This window comes from Heliconius melpomene, chromosome 13, assembly GCF_056956725.1.
Source record: "Heliconius melpomene rosina isolate 202511_hmr_F chromosome 13, ASM5695672v1, whole genome shotgun sequence".
NCBI classification, from domain to species: Eukaryota; Metazoa; Arthropoda; class Insecta; order Lepidoptera; family Nymphalidae; genus Heliconius; species Heliconius melpomene.
This window is the reverse complement of record NC_140401.1, coordinates 17,234,648-17,253,108: the sequence shown is the minus strand read 5'-3', so window position 1 is coordinate 17,253,108 and position 18,461 is coordinate 17,234,648. Positions and strand designations below refer to the sequence as shown.

General features: G+C 30.2%; 3 protein-coding genes across 4 annotated transcripts in view; 2 read left to right on the top strand and 1 right to left on the bottom strand.

Moving 5' to 3' along the window:
- Nucleotides 1-109: 109 nt before the first annotated feature.
- Nucleotides 110-8,848, bottom strand: LOC146533204 (RNA-binding protein 28). Of its 2 annotated transcripts, XM_085195602.1 has the most exons (12): nt 8,725-8,848; nt 8,361-8,646; nt 8,154-8,279; nt 7,401-7,667; nt 6,062-6,229; nt 5,381-5,558; nt 4,952-5,129; nt 4,014-4,176; nt 3,745-3,850; nt 2,884-3,045; nt 2,018-2,117; nt 110-659 (listed from the first exon to the last, which is right to left on the bottom strand). In XM_085195602.1, the coding sequence occupies exons 2-12, from the start codon at nt 8,632-8,634 to the stop codon at nt 138-140; spliced, it is 2,244 nt and encodes a 747-aa protein (XP_085051728.1). In that variant the 5' UTR covers nt 8,635-8,646; nt 8,725-8,848; the 3' UTR covers nt 110-137. The 2 variants fall into 2 exon arrangements, with proteins under 2 accessions (XP_085051728.1, XP_085051729.1); XM_085195603.1 differs by having other exon boundaries at nt 8,163-8,279; nt 8,361-8,834.
- A 174-nt stretch (nt 8,849-9,022) lies between these two features.
- Nucleotides 9,023-11,931, top strand: LOC146533203 (protein arginine methyltransferase NDUFAF7 homolog, mitochondrial). The gene is made up of 6 exons (XM_085195605.1): nt 9,023-9,581; nt 9,682-9,822; nt 9,918-10,037; nt 10,349-10,609; nt 10,889-11,080; nt 11,674-11,931. Exons 1-6 carry the CDS (start codon nt 9,159-9,161, stop codon nt 11,848-11,850), a joined length of 1,314 nt encoding a protein of 437 aa, XP_085051731.1. The 5' UTR covers nt 9,023-9,158; the 3' UTR covers nt 11,851-11,931.
- Nucleotides 11,932-13,295: 1,364 nt separating this feature from the next.
- Nucleotides 13,296-18,461, top strand: part of Ubr1 (Ubr1 ubiquitin ligase) — a 36,563-nt gene continuing 31,397 nt past the window's right edge. The window contains exons 1-2 of the mRNA XM_085195993.1: nt 13,296-13,504; nt 17,124-17,221. Coding sequence (XP_085052119.1) covers nt 17,133-17,221 — 89 coding nt within the window. The 5' untranslated portion in view covers nt 13,296-13,504; nt 17,124-17,132. The remainder of the gene's footprint in view (nt 13,505-17,123; nt 17,222-18,461) is intronic.

Below are 18,461 nucleotides of genomic sequence, written 5' to 3'. Positions count from 1 at the left end.
ATCAAACAACTTATGGAAATAACTATAGTATATTTACTACACTATAGTTATTTCTAGTATATATCAAAAGTGATAACACTGTGATTGTTAAATAGAATAAAACTATGAATATATTTAGTTTTTTATTAAAAATCAACTTAAACTAAATGCTCATTAAACTTCCTCTTCTTATTTCTTTTGCCAATTTTATTTTTATTAATCTTTTGTTTGGGCTGCTTTATCCGTTCACGGGCCGCCATTTTTAATTTCATAGCCCGCTTACCCTTCTTCTTTTCCAATTTAACATTTTGTCTGTGGATATCTGCTTGAGTTTTTAATTTATGACCACTTCTCATTTTGTGTAAACTCCCTTCCTTAGCTGTTAATCCTGTATATTCTTCTGCATCATTCTGTATGTTCTTCTGCCTTCTAACGAATTTACCTACGTCACCATTTTGATTATTTACATTTTTCCTATTATTTTTATTGTCGAATCGTCCTTTTTTCGTATAACTTTCGTCTGGAGTGAATGTGTTTTTACGTTTTCTATTTTTGCGTTTATTTTCATTATTTGTTTCGTCTCTTTTAGCTAGAGGGTTATTTGCTATGGATTTTTCTAATCTTTTCTTTCTTGCATTTAATGCTGTACGGTCTTCTATAGAGAAGGATACTATGGGTCTCTGAAAATATATTATTTGCTTTAATTTATATAGGGATATAAAAAAATAAACAAATTATTTTCCACAGACTTGAAATAAATAATTTTGCTCATTGGAATTTATTTATCGATTATATATTTCGACAATAGAAATATATAATCGATAAATAAATTCCAAAGAGAAATCGATAATATATTTTGCTTACTATATGAATAAATAACATAAGCATGCAATACATACATTTAATGGTATCCGTAAATACATTCTAAAAAATACAAATATACATTTTTATGTATTAAATTTAATTTAATGTGTCTCTATTAATATTTAATTTGTATAATTTTTAATATCTGATAACAACAAAACGCGGCGTTTGGTTGTAACTCGAGCCATAATTTTAAAGGGTATATTTTGTTTTATACAATCATAATATAATTATTTAATTTTTATCTTAACATTGTACCCCACCTATAGCTGGGTATGCAGAGAAAACCTAGTGTTAAGACACTTCGTTCCCCACTTTCCGGCGAATTTTTGATGCATTGCGTGTTGAGTGGCGGAACTCAGCGCCGCGCTTTGCCTTGTCATAATAGCGAGGAAATAAAGATATGAAATATTTCACTCCCCCGAGTGGGAATCGTACCCACTACCGTCACGTTTACTATCACTGTACAATTATCGTAATTATATTTAATTACGATAATTATTTAGAGTGTTTCAGTCCAAAGTGCATTTATATTTGCAAATTTTAACTTAAATGTACAATTAACGACTGTATCTTCATTTATAATATACAAGCTTGCATCATAAATAATCATCAGGGTTTATAAAAGAAAGATACCTAAATAATTTTAATTTTATTACTTTAAGAATCTTTACAGGTACTTACGGTTACATCATTTAAAAAAAATGAGGCAGTCTTGGCGCAGGGGCATAGCGACTGTAAACGTGACGGTTGTGGGTTCGATTCCCATTGGGGGAAATGAAATATTCAATATTTTTATTTCATCGCTCTGGTATTGGCAACGGAATTTTTGGAAAATTGTGGAACGGAAATGTCTTAATAGGAACGGAGTGTCTTAACTCTAGGTTCCCAGGTTCCCTCTGCTTACAATGCTATGTAAGCATACGCGTAAAGCTAAAAAAAATAACGAAGAAAATGATAAAGTAATCAGATTAAAAGTATATTTCAAGATAAATATGCAAAGGCGAACTTATCACTATTAGTAACAAAAAGTCTTACAGGTAACCTTTAGCATAATAAAAATTCAAGAGTATATATATATAAATTATGTAGAATTTTAGACATATAATATGACTTGTGTCTGTGAAAAAGATCGATATATTAATAGAGGAAGACATAATAAAAAATCACTTACATTGTTTTTATCAAAAATGTCAGGATTATTATTCAGTTTTCGCAAACACGCAAGCGCGTCTTCATGCCTCATGAACATTACAAAACCGTAGCCTTTTGATCTGTAATAGAGAAAATATCCATTTATTAACTCCGCTTTTCTTTCGAATTAGAGACATTGCGTGTAGATCGATGGAACACAACGTCACACTATGTCTTGCTAGGGAGATATGAAAAAAAACACTCTATTTGAAAAAGGACAAGTAGATACTATTGAAAAATTGGTCTGTCAATTTGTGAGTTCGAATTATATATATATATATTACAGGTATATGGTTGAGGGCAGTTGTGGCGCCGGGGCACAAGCGTGTGACTATAAACGCGACAAGTTGTGGGACCGAATCTCACTTGAGGAAATTAAATATTTATTATTTTAATTTCCTCGCACTCAGAGTATCTCCTCGCTTACCTATCTACCTCGGACTCGGAGTATCTTAACACTAGATTACCTCTGCCAACTGTGCGTGCGTGGTATTTCTTTACCAACCAACCATTCAAAATATCAGGGAATGTAAATAATAAAATCCTTTTTGCGCTGGGGCAAAAGCTCGTGACTGTAAACGCGATGGTTGTGGGTTCAATTTTCACATGGGGGAAGGGGTTATTATTATTTAATATTTTCATTTCCTCGTTTTAGTAACAATTCTCACACGCAATATCTGTAAAACTCGTCGGAAAGCGGGGAATGACGTGTCTTAATATAAGGTTACCTTGCCACATGCGGAATACAGCTTACAGCTTAAAGCCAAACAAAATACACTCAAAATGTAACATACTCAATATACTAAGGTAATACATATAGAAGATGATAATAAACATGAAACTTACGGATTCTTCCCATCTTTCAGCAAGGGAGCTCTCAAGTCCCGCATGACCCTCGCCTCAGTGATGGTGGCTCGCGGCGCTGCGCGGGCACATATCCTACGTAATCCATTGTCGTCGTAGTTGGGCGGTAAGTTTGATACTACTAGACGGTAGCGGGATACGAATCTGTTGAAGGGTGACTTGCTTAATATTATAATTATTAAAGAGCAAAGGAGTTTTGTCAAAACTATCAAATACAAATATGTACACATATCAAGAATATTATTGTAATCATTTATTTTGGTTAGAGCATCACATACAATTTAAAATTAATGTCAAAAATCAGTTTCACGCTGTGTCCCGCACACAGCAGGGTAGGCAGAGAGAATCTAGTGTTAAGACACTCCGTTCCCCACTTTCTGCCGAATTCTGGAGGCATTGCGTGTTGAGTGGCAGAACTCAGCGACGCGCTTTACCTCTAAATCTGAGCGAATAAATGGAAATATAAACGTAAATAAATATTTCACTTCCTCGAGTGGGGATCGAACCCACAACCGTCGCGTTAGTCACACCCTTGTGCCGCTGCGCCACGACGGTCTCGAATTAATATTAATGTGTGATGCTAAATAAAGTATTAAATATTTTCATTTCCTCGCTCTGATGTAGAGGCAAAGCGTGGCATTGAGTTCCGCCACTCAAAACAAAATGTCTCTAGGAAAATAGGCAGTGGAATGTCTTAACACCAGGCTTTTTCTTCCTATCTTGTCGTGTCAAACATATAAATGTTTGACACGACTGTGAATCTATATATTAATTGGCCGACAGGTTGGTTAATGAGTTGGCCAACTTATCGACCAATCCATCAGTATTTACTATCAAACATACCTATTCAAATTCTTCAACATTTGCGTCTTACTCCTCTCTAATGCCAGTCGTTTGGACATATCCGACGCGGATACGCCCACTGCCGCCTTCGTACCCGCTACTATCACTGATAACAGACAAAAAACTATTTAAGATAAAGTATATTTTTATTTCTTATATAATTTTATTAAGTGGGTTTTTACAAAAAACCCATAAATTAACTCCAAATAAAAATTGAAAGATATCTAAATTCATTTTAAAAATATATATTTAAAAAAAAAATAACCAACCTCCTTCCTTCACCAAATACAAGTTTCTATTGTCCTTTGGTTGTTTTTTACTCCCTGTTTGCAAGTTTTCTCTCTTTAAGGCGGGCCTCACTTGCATTACTTGACCTTCTAAGCGCAATGACTCCGCTGTTAAAGCTAGGAATTTGTCTGCATCTTCTTTATTCTATAAAAAATGTATACAAATAGCGTCACTCTTTATTCTTAATTTTATCCAGCTAAGAAATGAAAATATTAAATAATTGATTCCACTAAGTGAAAATCGAACCAACAACTGTCGCGTTTACAGTCGTACCACTGCGCCATAAATAAAATTATTATATGAAAACATATATTATATGTAATGAAACTTGTTATTCATCAAAATTAACCCCTTTTCCAATTCAAATACTCATAAACCAAATAATTGTATTTTCTTAACGGATTTTCTAACTACATAATAAATTTGTTATACTAGTTTCAATCCTCTAAGTAGCCATCAAATTCAGAACCATCGCGATTACAATTACACACTGTCCCACTGCGCCACAATGGTCTTAAATATATGCAAAACTATATCTAAATTAAGCAATTTATATTATTAAAAACATTTGACTTAAAAATTATATTTTAATAGAATTAAAAAATCCAAGACGCCGTCGTTGTGCAGCGGCACATGTAGTGACAATAAACGCGACGGTTGCGGATTCGATTCCCTCTGGGGGAATTGGGTTACTTTCTTTTCCTCACTCCAGTGATAAGACAAGCGCGACGTTGAGTTTCGCCACTTAGCACGCGATGTATTTAACGAACACTTTAGAACTAAAAAAAAGAAACTAAAACTAAATTGAGGTACTACAGGTACCTCGATACAGGTGCATGAGGAAGGAGGTCCTCTATCACACTGTAATGCAGGATGCAGCATATAAACAAAGGTATAAAGAAATTAAAAGGATATTTACCACAAACTTAATGAACCCAGATCCCTTCGAATGCTCTGTAAGTTTATCGACACAAACTAGGGCATATTTCACCGGGCCCGTGTTCTCAGCAAATGTTTTCAATTGTTCATTGTCTATACTGAATGGTATATTAGTTAAAAACACTGTGCAGCCGTCTTCTGCGTCGTTTAGTTTTTTACTGAAAAAATAAAGTTTTTTAACAATTTTAAAATGTAATTCAACACTTTTCTAACAATATGTACATAAATCTATACCAATATTATAAAACTGAAGAGTTTGGTTGAACATGCTAATCTCAGGAGATATTAATCTAAATAAAAAAAATCTAATTATTTTGGATTGTCCATTTATTTAGAATGGCTATAAGCTGTGTTTTATATGCATTTGCTCCACACCATATAGAAGTAGCGGAACATGACCAATATTTACCGCTGAAAATCAGTTTGTGTACTCGCAACACTTTTATCATCATCTTCCTCTTCATCTTCTTCATCTTCCTCTTCGTCTTCTTCATCTTCATCGTCGTCATCACTATCGTCTTCATCTACTTTTGACTTGTCATCCTTGTCATCATCACTTTCATCATCAGAATCATCATCGGATTCACCTAAAAAAAGCCAAGAATTCTTAATTTTTTTAAAATCTTTGTATAATACAAATAGTATTATTTTTAAACTTTTAATGAGATTTAACTGAAAAGATTAATTAAATAAAATTATTTTCGAGGAACATTTTGTGTGTAATTGTCCAATTACCACTCTATATTAATTTTGTTACTATAAAGAAATAAAAAAGCAGTTTTACGCTTTTTTCTCTTTACATGAATGGCATAGCCACACTATATTAAGTGCCAGGATTCAGCATAGTGCTTTTTTGTCTTTTTATTACCATCTCACCAGAGCAAGAACTTGTTGGCCACTTAGTTTTTTTTCTGAACACAATATCTGTGGTTTTCCACAGATATTGTAATAATAATAATACTATTATTATTACAATATCTGTGGAAAAGATAGATACCTATCCCCTATTTAAATCTGTCTATTCACACCCAACACCCTTGTTCAATATTATTAAACATAAAAATCAAAGACCTAAAAATGATATTCTTACTTTTTATCTCCTTCTTCAATTCATCATTAGATATGTTCATGGGGGTGTCATTTTCATCATCACTAGAATCTTCTTTCTTAACAGCATCTTCCATTTCAATTTGTTTATTCACCACATGCCTCATATATTGATCTTTAGCTACCGCCCAATCTACAGATATTGGCCTTCCTGGGAAAAACCAATTGTCCAATGATATAATAATAAAATTTATATATTCTTTCCATAGTATAAAATAAAGTCACTTCAAAGTGTTGTACGCGTGTAACTGTTAAGCTACGCAACAAAATATAATGCAGTTTTCTCTGATAAACAAAGTTATTATGATATAACATTTACTCTTGCCATAAATATTGTTACAAAGATATTTTTTTTTCATTGTACAGTATGTTAGATTAATACAATACACCTTAGTCTCTAAAACTGACCATAAATCATAGTCCAGTGGATCAAGATCAGGACTAGATGTCGGCCAGACTTTGAGAAACTATTTTAGAGGTCTCAGCATAAATACAGTCATTTTGTTTGTTAAAATATTGCTCAATGGCAAAAGTTTTCTCATCCATGAAAAGGTTAATATTGTATTGTTTTTTACACCTTTGAATGGTATAAAAATATACACAATGGAAAAAACAAAACATTTAAAACAAATAATATTTTGGATAAAACAAATAATAATTTATAAGCAAATAATTTGGTGCAAATATGGCGTCTTTGCACTCTGAAATATTGTAAAAGATTTATTAAAACTTTTTAAAAATTACAATTAAATCATGTATTTTGTTGTGTGCGAATGTATATGTGAATATAAATCCACATAGTCTATCACATTACTTTACAACCAAAAAGAGTTAAGTTAATTGTAAAAACTGTTTTTGTTCTCTTGACAATTATCTTAATAGGCTGTTAGCAGGTTTACACTCTAAATTGACTTGACAATTAATTGTATTTATAAACAAACAAATAAATTATATACATTTATTATAATATATTAAATTATATATTAGTTATAGAAACACAGAAGCAGAAGTAAAGAAATTTGTTGTAGGTATGTACATATACACCATGCTATTATACACACCAAGTGTGACTGTAATGTGGCTGTTGTGGGTTCGATCCCCACTCGAGGAAGTGAAATATTTATTTACAATTATATTTCCATTTCTGCACTATGGTACCGAGGTAAAGCGTGGCGTTGAGTTCTGCCACTCACCATGCAATGCCTACAAAATTTGGCAGAAAGTGGGGAATGGAGTGTCTTAACACTAGATTCCCTCTGCCTACCCTACTGTGTGCGGGATATAGTGTGAAGCGGAAAAAAAAATAAAAATAAAATACATACCAAGGAAAGGTTTTAAATTTGTATTTAAAATAGCTTTACTGGCCATTGGTACATTTTTGTAATGCACAAAGGCACAACCAACTAATTTACCATCAGGTTTTTTTAACAATTTCACTTCTTGTATGTCACCATATGGTTCAAAATGTTCTTTGAGAGATTCCTCTGTTGCTTTAAAAGATATGTTACGGACAATTAGACGAGCTTTCCTGTTTATTCTAGTTTTGTCTTTCTCCTCTTTAGTTGGCTTTTGATCTTCTGTGTCTTCATCTATAGAAAGAAAAAACATTCTTTATATAATCATATCATAATCAAGTTCTTTGAGAGTATATATGAGGACATTGTGCGGAAGTTGGATAATATATGACTACAAATGCAAAGGTGTGCGTTCAAATGCACATATTTTGAGGAACAACCTTTCATTTCTCTCTCTAATTGACAAAGTTTGGTGCTGTTTACACTCTCAATATGCAATATCTTAAATTTGGGCTGAAAACAGAGAATAAAGTGTCTTGACACATTCTCTTTGCCTACTTTACTATATGTGAAGTAAATCATGATGCTAAAAAAATATATAAATTTAGTAAGCAAAGTACATATACAAAATATTCTAATTAATTAACAGGACAGAATAATATTAACTATATTTTGCTTATAATAAATATTTTTAAAAGTTTGTATTTTTTTCATATATCAACAGGAACTGAAAACCTATTACTAATATTTTATTACTTTTTTCAATTACTTGTTTTATACCTATAGTACCTTTCATTTCCATTTTTGTATCTTCATTAGGACTGTCAAATATCTCCTTGGGTCCATTTTGTGCTTTTTCATTGTATTTATTTTGTGCTATTGCCCAAGCTACATATATAGGTCGACCTAGTAATATTAAAAAGATAAATTATTACTTATTATATTTTAAGCCTATCAAATATCAATTTGTCTTTTATGTTATATTACCTAAAAAAGGTTTCTTATTCGTCGCAGCCAAAGCTTTATTAGCCATTGGAACTTGTGTGTAATGAATAAACGCGCATCCAACGAGCCTTCCATCGGGTTTTTTTAGTAAATTAACCTCTTCTACATTGCCATATTGTGAAAAATGTTCTTTAAGATTCTCTTCTGTAGCTTTAAATGATACATTGCGAACAATCAATCTGGCATTACGATTAACACCGTCTTTGTATTTCGTATTACTGTCTGTTTCAACGTTATTGCTATCATCTTCAGTCATTTTTGGTAATCTCTAATATTTTTAAATATTAATAACACACTTTTACAATGTTGTGACAGAATCAAATATCTCAAAAGCAATTTTACTTACTGCGTAAATATTTGACACATTATTTAACTCTTTATATTATTTTATAGTTTTAATTCCGAAAACACGCTGGTGGCACATTGTTTTTAAAATTTGACAACTGACTGACATTAACATTTGGAATTTACTTACATAAACGTGTTGTAAATTGCAAAGCTTAAAACAGATAAGGCAGACTTAAGCATTGTCAGGTTTCATTCTTGTAATCTTTATAAATTAAATAATATTCTTATAAGGTACTGCATCATGAATTCACAATGAGAAATGGTTTATATTTTGTAAGAATCTTATATAACAGCTATCGAGTTTAATCAACAGTCAACACTAGGAAATTGTCACAAGCACTTTAAGTCACTATCACTAATGATTTCAGCTGATTGTCAAATTAAATATTTTTATATTTATTTGTTTTTGAAGTAAAATAAAACTATTTGAAAATGAATTGTCGAAATGTATTTCGGATATTAAACAAACGTCTGTTAATAAATAATATATGTAGGAGACATAAAGGATATAAGGTCGTAAAGCGACCCGATCCAAAATTATTAAAGATGCCTAACCTAGCTGATGCACCGAGTATAATGGATGTAATTAAAGAAAAAATACGATTGAATGGTCCTCTCACTGTGGCTGAATATATGAACATAGTAATTACAAATCCTACGGAAGGATATTATATGAAAAAAGATGTTATAGGTGAAACTGGAGATTTTATAACATCACCTGAAATAAGTCAACTATTTGGGGAAATTTTAGCTATTTGGTTTTATGCTGAGACACAGAAGATGGGTCCTGGAAGACCATTACAAATTGTTGAATTAGGACCAGGAAAAGCCACACTGTTGATAGATATTCTAAGAGTATGCAATCCTTATAGATTACTTATATAATTTTTAATACCATAATTTAATACTATATAAAATTTAATACTATATTATTATTAATTGCTTATTATTGTAGGTATTAAATAAATATGCCTATAGAGCTAATGATCTCAGCCTTCATCTTGTAGAAGTTTCAACAACTATGCAGCTAGTACAGGCAAATAGATTATGTGTTTCTCACCGGGCTACAGATATAGATCTACCATATTATTATGAGGTTATTTTAATTTTTATTTGTAAAAACTTTCACTTTTTATACCATATATAGCAGAATAGACTCAGTATTTAATTATGTTTAATTTACAATTTCAGGGTGAAACAGTAAGTGGCATAAAAGTATACTGGTACAATGATCTAAAGAAAGTGCCAAATAACTTTTCATGGTACATAGCCCATGAATTTTTTGATGTTTTACCTGTACATAAATTTCAAGTAAGTCTTTCAGAAGAGCATAATATATTGAAATATAATGTAAAACATAAGTTACATTTAAATTTTATTTTATTGTTTGCACTTAATTTCATGCTAAATGAATATTCTGTTATTGGTTTTTTTTTACCTTTCTGTCTGCCCATATTACTGCCAATATGTGAAACTTAACCCTGTAACAAAAATAATTCATTGCCTTGCATGGACAAAGCAAAAAAATATTTTACAGTGAGATACTGACCAATAGCATATATATATATAGTGATATTAAGCAAATTTTTATTTAATAGCATTTTTTATCTCTTACATAATAGAAAACAGAAAATGGCTGGCGAGAAATCTTAATAGATATGGATGAAAATAACAAATTACAATATAGAATGGCAGCTAATGAAACTCAAACTGTTAAAGTTTTGGTTAGGCCTCCTTTAGATGCAGGAGCCAGAATGGATCTAGAAATAAGTCCTAGAGCTCTTGGAATAGCTAAACAACTTGCTAATAGAGTTGATCAATATGGAGGTTTAGCATTAATAGCTGATTATGGACATAATGGGGAGAAGGGTGATACTTTTAGGGTAACTAATATTATTTAATATTTAATAATTTCAGAATAAAAACATATTTCCATAACAATTATGAAAAAAACATTTGTTTATTTTTAGTGCTAGAATTAGTGAATTATGGATACCTAAATATAAATAAAACAATAATTTCATAAATTCATTTTTAATAGCTTTATGCTGTGTCCCACTTATAACAAAACAGGAACCTAAAACCTATTGTTAAGATACTTAATTCTCTACATAAAGCATAAATTTGTACACATTCTTTACTTATGTTTTAGTATATTACAGGCTTTTCATAAACATAAATTAGTGGATCCATTAGAGAATCCAGGGCTGTCAGACTTGACAGCTGATGTAGATTTCAGCCAACTCAGGATAGCAGCATCAATGACTCCCGGTGAAGAAAATTATGCAATAGTTTTAGGGCCAGTTAAACAAATGGAGTTTTTGGAAAGGATACAAGCTAATGTTCGCATTCAAGTAAGAACACATATTAAAATCTTTTTGTCCTTTTATTTGCTGATTAATTTGTAAAATATTTAATGAATGAGTGAATATTTATATTTGTATATTATAATGGATATTATATATATATATATCTTTATTGCACAAAACAAAACATACAGAAATTTAAAAAGAAAAAAATAGTTGACAAGGTGGGCTTATTTCTAAATTAAATGTCTTCCAGCCAACCAGTGGAAGTGGATATCTATGAAACAGCAGGAAGAGTATAGTGCAATCAACAGTAAAAATAAATTAACAAAATATTACAGAAAAACATGATATTTGAATCTACAATATCTATATATAAATATACAATAATATATATAAACTTCATATACATATATACACACACTACACATATATTTTATAAAAAAATACATAATTATAAATATATAAATATATTATTTAGTTAAGTTAAATGTTTATAATATCTATCCCAAAAAGTAGTGTGTATACATAATTAATAATAGTACTGTATATAAGTATACTATTAATAAACAATAATTTTCATAATTTATTTTATGTATTTATATTGGTTTAAACAATAATATTAAAATTTATATTTTTAGGTGTTAATGGATAATGCAAAAACTGATGAAGAAAAAGAAAAAATTAAAGCCGCCTATGAAATGCTAGTTGACCCCAAAAGAATGGGGGATCGCTTTAAATTCATGGCATTTTATCCATCTGCAATGGCTGATTTATTAGACAAATATCCACCTTTAGGTTTTTCGAACCTAAATTAGTTTTTTTAAACGAAAGTATATTTAAGAATATTACAATATTTATATAGAAAAACACTTTATTAAAAAATATGTTGATATTGATATTTTTTTTACTTTTGCCTATTTAACCTGAATTTGAATATTTTTTTATACAAACTTAAAAGGTATTTATATAGAAGCTCATGACGCATTTAGACTAACAAATTAGGACCATATAAGTTCTTAGAATCACGATAAATATTACTATGGCAATTTAATAATTAATAATCTGCATTCACGTGAGAATTTAAAAAAATGTGTTCAAACACTCATTTTATTCAAGTACTAGTGGACCCGGACGCGGCTACGCCTGCTTAAACAATAAGAATATTTATTAAATATATTATTTTCAGTTCTCAAAAGAATTAGTAAGAAAATATAAGCTTAAATAATCAAAAAGAATAATAAGTACAGATATATTATTAGAAAAAATATCAGAGAATTTGAAAACCAAAAGTAAATAAAGGATATTCTTAATATTAGAAAAATTACCTAGAACCCGTACCTAAAAGGATAATTTTTGGCAACAATATCAAATAAAATAAGAAGAGAACCAAAGTGTATTTTAAATTAATTATAAACAGCAAATAAAGTTCGAAAATGTATGAAAATTTATAAAACCATTAACGTCATCTGCCCGTTCGCGTCGGTCATACTGTCCCGCTCGCGGGCTAGGTCATTTCGAATCAGTGACATCCCCTTAATTATTTATTAGAATGTTATACAGTAAACTATAATTTCAATCTAGATAAAATGCTAAAAGTGACTATATTTATTTTCATAAGGATGAATATCAAAATGTCGCGGTCAAAACGTCGCGTAGCGACGACGGTTGTTATTAACATGGCAGAATAAATTGCGTGTCAAATTAAAAAGTATTTTAATATATTAGTATGTACGTGTAATGTAATGTTATATAGCCTATAGCACTTCTGAAGAATGCAGCTTTCAGACAAAACAAAACATAGTAAATCGGACCAGTAGATCCAGAGATCTTAGCGTTCAAACAAACAAACTCTTCCGCTTTATTATATTAGTATAGATATCCCAATTGAGCCTAAACCACCACCAGACCAGATAAGACTTATAAATAATAGCATTTTTGGACCATTTATTAGAATTATATTTCGCGGGATCTAATTTACACTTACAGGCTAATAATATCTAATAAATAATACAAAAATATTAATAAACAAAAATATTTTTCTATAGCAACACAGAAAATATTCAACAGATATCTAAGCATTTGAGTCAAAAATTAAATGCAATAAAGATTAATAAAGATTATATAATTTTGAATTTAAACTTAATAATAACTAAAAAAACATTTCTTAATTTTATTCGATTATACATTAACTTATTTGTAATTTAACAGATAATACTTTTATTATTTCCATACTATTTATATATTTGGTAATTTCTTATTTCACGCTGCGATGAAATGTCAAATTTTCAGTGGATTCGTGCCAATGATAGAGAAATCTAGCAGATGTGAAAAAATTGTGATGTTCATGGTTTATAAAACTGATGATATCAAGAGCTTTTAGTGTTCTAACGAGGACTATCATACTGTCGACAACGGAGTTATAATAAAAGGAAGAAATCTAGTTGGATGATTTAACAATTTCGATCGAAGGTGAGGGCGAGATTTTCTTTTGTTGCGTTTATTTTACTTCGTCGCAATTCATTGATACTACATTATATTGTAATAAATATTTCGACAGCTTGAAGTATTGAAATAATAAATAGTTCGTTGTAATAATTTTGAATGAAACTAAGTTTTAAGCTTACGGCAACCTATTATTGTTAACTTAGTTACTGTCTGTACATAATATATCCGATTTAATTGGACATTTTATTAGATCCTACCGCAAGATCTAATATAAACATTCTAAAATATTTATTATAGATCCCCACATCACTTACAGAATTTGTTTCATAATTTTAACTTGTTTACAAAATTACGTAAACATAGAATATAATTGAAAATCCTTATGAAAATTGTTAAATAAAGTAATTATTACATAGTCCTTAAAAATAATTACATTTAGTTCGAACAGTTTTTTTTGTTGCTACTTGTTTAAGATTACCTTGTAAAAAAAAAATGAGATGTGAAAGTCAGTTAAATCGATAGGGATATTCTCGATATTTTACTAGAAAATATTAAGAAATTATTAAATATTAAACTCTTTAGTTATTTCTTTAAATATGATTTTTTATACCACAATATGTATAGTATCAAAATTATTATCTCATAAAATGTGTATTAAATGCAAGTGTTGAACATTTTATGTCTTGTGAATTGTGATTACAACAATGAATCATGCATAAGCAAATACTATATCATGCTATACTTATGCTATATGTATTGGTAATGTTATTTTAATAGCTTTATACTGCATATAGGTGGATAGGCAGAGTGAACTCGAGAACTCGAGGGAATGAGTTATTTTCATTTTATTCTTATATTAGGACAACCTCTTCTTTGCTTTCTGCAGAAATTGACTCTGCATGTTGAGTGACTTAATGTAATATTTTGACAAACTAGAGAGGGGAAATGAAAATAACTCATTCCCTTGAGTAGTGCTAAAGCCAACATCTTTAGTAGGTTCACTTTCAAGTGTTCATTATTGTAACTAATGACAAACTGCATGTTATTGTAATTAGACTTATTTATATATGTTTGTAAGTTCAGTTAAAGAGTTGACAGTCTCTATATATTATGTTATAATAAAAATTCAAAATTGAAAACCAAAGGATTAATTTCATCGTAATGACTTCAAAATGAAACAATAAATTTATTGTTAATTATATTTTAAATGATAATTGATAAGATTTTTGTCAGATCATTGAAACTGTTGAGTTTCTTGTCAGCTTGTCACAGCAGATCTGTCTTCTGAGATCTTCAATGTCATGTAACTTGATAAATTAAAAGTTCTAATAATTAAATAAAGAATATTTCGATTTTATGAAATTTGCTATAATATATTGTATTGTAGTAAATATTATTTATTTGTGATACTTTACTTGGATTAGATACTCTTGTAATGTTGTATAAAGTTTCCACTTCCCTATTAACTTGTTCTCACTTGCAAAGTACCTAGACTTCTAGACTCACTGACTCTAGTATTATTTGTTGTAATTGTTTTAATTGTAGCTTTATGTATACACGATAAATCTAATCATTTAATTATTATTATTCATACATTAATAACCTAGCATTAACTAAAAGAGGCTATGGTTGTGTAGTGGGAAATGTGGATAACTTGAAGATGATCACTGTAGGTTCAGTAAGATAAATAAATGAATAAATTATTTTTACATTTCTTTACTTTAGTGCTCAGATCTGGGATCGGATGTCCTATTCAACATGCAACGGGTTTAATTCTGACTGACAGTGAATGAAAGAGTGTGTTTACAGTAGATGCTCACAGCCATCATTCCTGCATAAAATGTGTAGCAAAAAAGTTTTATGCTGTATATCACAAAGCATAGTGACCAGGCAGCACCTTGTGTTAAAACACTTGAGTTCTCTCGCGAATTTGAGACACTACGCGTTGACACACAGCACAACTTAACGCCGCACTTTATTTTTCCAGTTCTTTGCTATGTGGGTATCAACCCACAACATTGTGGTTCTTGTCAGGCGCAGTCGGACACCATTGCACCACAACGACCTCAACTATATTAGCATAAAATATAACATAATTATAGATTTAATCTTAATTAACAATTACAATTAGGAATATACTCAATATCCTTTGATAATTTTTTTTACAATTGCAAATTAAAAAAAAGTACATTCCAATCGGAGGTTAAGGTTGTATCCGCTTTTGAAAATGCGAGGTGTCTCTGCAGGAATCTTATCTTTTCTATATGTGGATGTCTCAATGTCATTTTCAAGGTCGTTTGCGTATGGTTTGTTTTCTATGTGACCATATAATATGCAATATATTATTATGGACGTCTTGGTGAAGATGACGTCACGATGAAGATTGTCTAAATGTACATTAAGGTCGTGAGTTTGATACCCGCTCGAATGGGTAATTTATACTTGAAATATTTCTAAAGAAAGAAAATGTTTCTTGACCGTACTGTATCTGATTTTGTTGTACGAAAGACGAACAAATAAAAGACTTACGGGTGCTAGTCACAGAAACATAAATTAACCTTTTAAGACATTTGTGTCTGCTATGACTGTTTTTATTTTTTGCTTAGAGACAACTATTATATCGCTGATTAAAAGTTCTAAAAATAATTATTAAGATAAAAAAATATTTATTAATCACAAATACGTATATTAAGACAGGTATCAAGGGTTTTTTTAAAACTGTTATCACTTGTTAACCATTAAGGCAAAAGTGGAAAAGGGCGCGTACACATTGTTAAATTTTCGTTTAATTACTTTATTTAAAAAATCTAAATGAGATTCTATGTCGAGTCTGGATCAACAGATTTTTTATAATTAATTTTATTATGTTTATATATAATAAATAAATATGATTAATAAAATATATATCGTGAATGGTGTATGCATAATTATATTCAAATATTTAGACATTGTCTCTTCTTTTTTCTTTTTGATAATTATACTTTAGAGCATGTATGAGTAGGGAGGTAGATGCCAGTGGACGAGGCGAAAGAGGTGTGCAGTGTCCGTAGCGTTTGGCGTTCCGTTCCCTCTGACTACCCCGCTAGAGATGCAAAGTGAAGCAAAATACTCACTTACTGCTGCTTGACAATCATTTCTATAAGTAAAGAAGAAAATTCTTTTACAAATTATAAAACTTTTCTCAACGAACCTTTTAATTGTATATTTCTTACATGAGTTAAAAAGATATATAAGACGATATATTTTTTTTAATAATCTGCAGCGTGTGAATAAGTGATGTAAGTTAATGAATAATTCTATGTACTAACACGACCATCATTAAAAAGTTGATGTACTTCTTATTACCTGACGTCATCGTAATGTAATTGCAACGAGTTTCATTTAAAATAACACTAGTATTTACATATATATTCAAGGAAATATTTATATATTCTTTCGATCTGATTGAGAAAAAAATGCCGTTCTATAGGTAGTCTCCTATACAAGCGAAAAATGGCAAAAAATGTTATATAGCATATTTTTTAGTTTCACGCAATATCCCGCATATAGCAGGAAAGGCAAAGGGAACCTAGTCTTAAAACACTCTATTCCCCACTCGTCGTAAATGTGTTTCTGTAGCTTTAAACCGTTTTGTTTGTTATAGTTTGTGGAGATGAGCTCGCCACCGCCGATGCAGTTAGAGGTGGAGGTCGGCGATGAGTCCATGGAAGACGACGCCGCGGACATGATACCAGCGGACAGGTGACTTTAAATTTTTTAATATTAATTATATTTTTTAATTATTTGTCCGGCGTCGCGTTTTGTATATTACTTTACTAATATTATCTACTTCATTATTAACTTTGAAAAGTGACAGACAGATATATTTTTAGTTAACTCTTTTCTAAATTTTTTCATATCATACAAAGCAAAAACAAATTTTAATGGCGAAGAAAATTTTCAAGATCTACATTACGTCGTTTTAAAATTTCCGAGTCATTAATGAAATTGCTTTTGGTGAACAGATCCTAATGGTGCGCTTTAACTAAAGCCTGAAGTTTTTATCTTTTTTCTTTTTTAACCCATGACAAAACCAAAAGTTGTTTGATATGTCTGTGTACGTGTGTATATGTCTGCCTGTTGCGTCGTAGCTCCTAAACGGATAACCGTTTTTTATTTAGTTTATTTTGTTTCAAAAGCGATTTAATCCGTACTAATCTTGGTACGTTTGAAGGAAGATTTGAAATCTTCAAACGTTGAAGATTATCAGATTATCCGTATCCCGTTACTTCTTTACCTTTTCTTTTAGTGTCAGGATTTTTTTAATTTTATAATCTTGAGTTTTAGACTTTGTGATACATATTACCAATGCGTGCATTTAGGTGCATGTAGCTTAAGCGATGTGACTGATTACTATAGTTCACTTGAAAGTTAATAAACCAATAACCTATAAAGTAACGATTGGTGAAGTGCCTTTTACCTTCCGTTCCCTTATATCTTATCAACTATATTATTATTCGTCCTCAGTATTTGTTATGTCTTTTGGCAATGAGCATTAGGTATTGTGTTTCAAGATTTCTTTTTTTTTTCATAAAAAAAGTATTTAGAGGTGATTCTTATTGTAGGACTTGTAAGTAAAGTGTGTATTACATTAGATTATACAATTATGTTAATACAGGCATTGCTTAATTTTTGTTGTACGCGAGATAGCGCCGAGTTAGTGGACACTCTTTCACTCGACGATATAAAAAGGTAAAAAATGACCGTTTACTTTCTACTTTCAGTTTCGCTTGTGAACGTTACCTCTATTATGTTAAGGAATACTTGTAATGTTTTTAATAATTTAAAGAGTTAATTTCGACTGTAGGTAAATATATATTTATTTGCTTATTATTTTATTTATTTTTAATAGATTTTAGATTTAGTTATTTTTATAGTGAACAGTTTTTATCAATTTATTATTAAAGATTTGCTTAGATAGTGATACATTTTCTTGCTCTGG

Bases quoted from the DNA above. Each gene is read 5' to 3' on its own strand.
- LOC146533204 (XM_085195602.1), bottom strand. From the start codon at position 8,634: ATGACTGAAGATGATAGCAATAACGTTGAAACAGACAGTAATACGAAA. The intron at 8,280-8,360 runs GTAATATAACAT...TAATATTACTAG, and splicing joins GAATAAGAAACCTTTTTTAG to GTCGACCTATATATGTAGCT. The intron at 660-2,017 runs GTAAGTGATTTT...ATATATTTTCAG, and splicing joins ACATTTTTGATAAAAACAAT to AGACCCATAGTATCCTTCTC.
- LOC146533203 (XM_085195605.1), top strand. From the start codon at position 9,159: ATGAATTGTCGAAATGTATTTCGGATATTAAACAAACGTCTGTTAATA. The intron at 9,582-9,681 runs GTATGCAATCCT...TTATTATTGTAG, and splicing joins TGTTGATAGATATTCTAAGA to GTATTAAATAAATATGCCTA. The intron at 10,038-10,348 runs GTAAGTCTTTCA...CTTACATAATAG, and splicing joins TACCTGTACATAAATTTCAA to AAAACAGAAAATGGCTGGCG.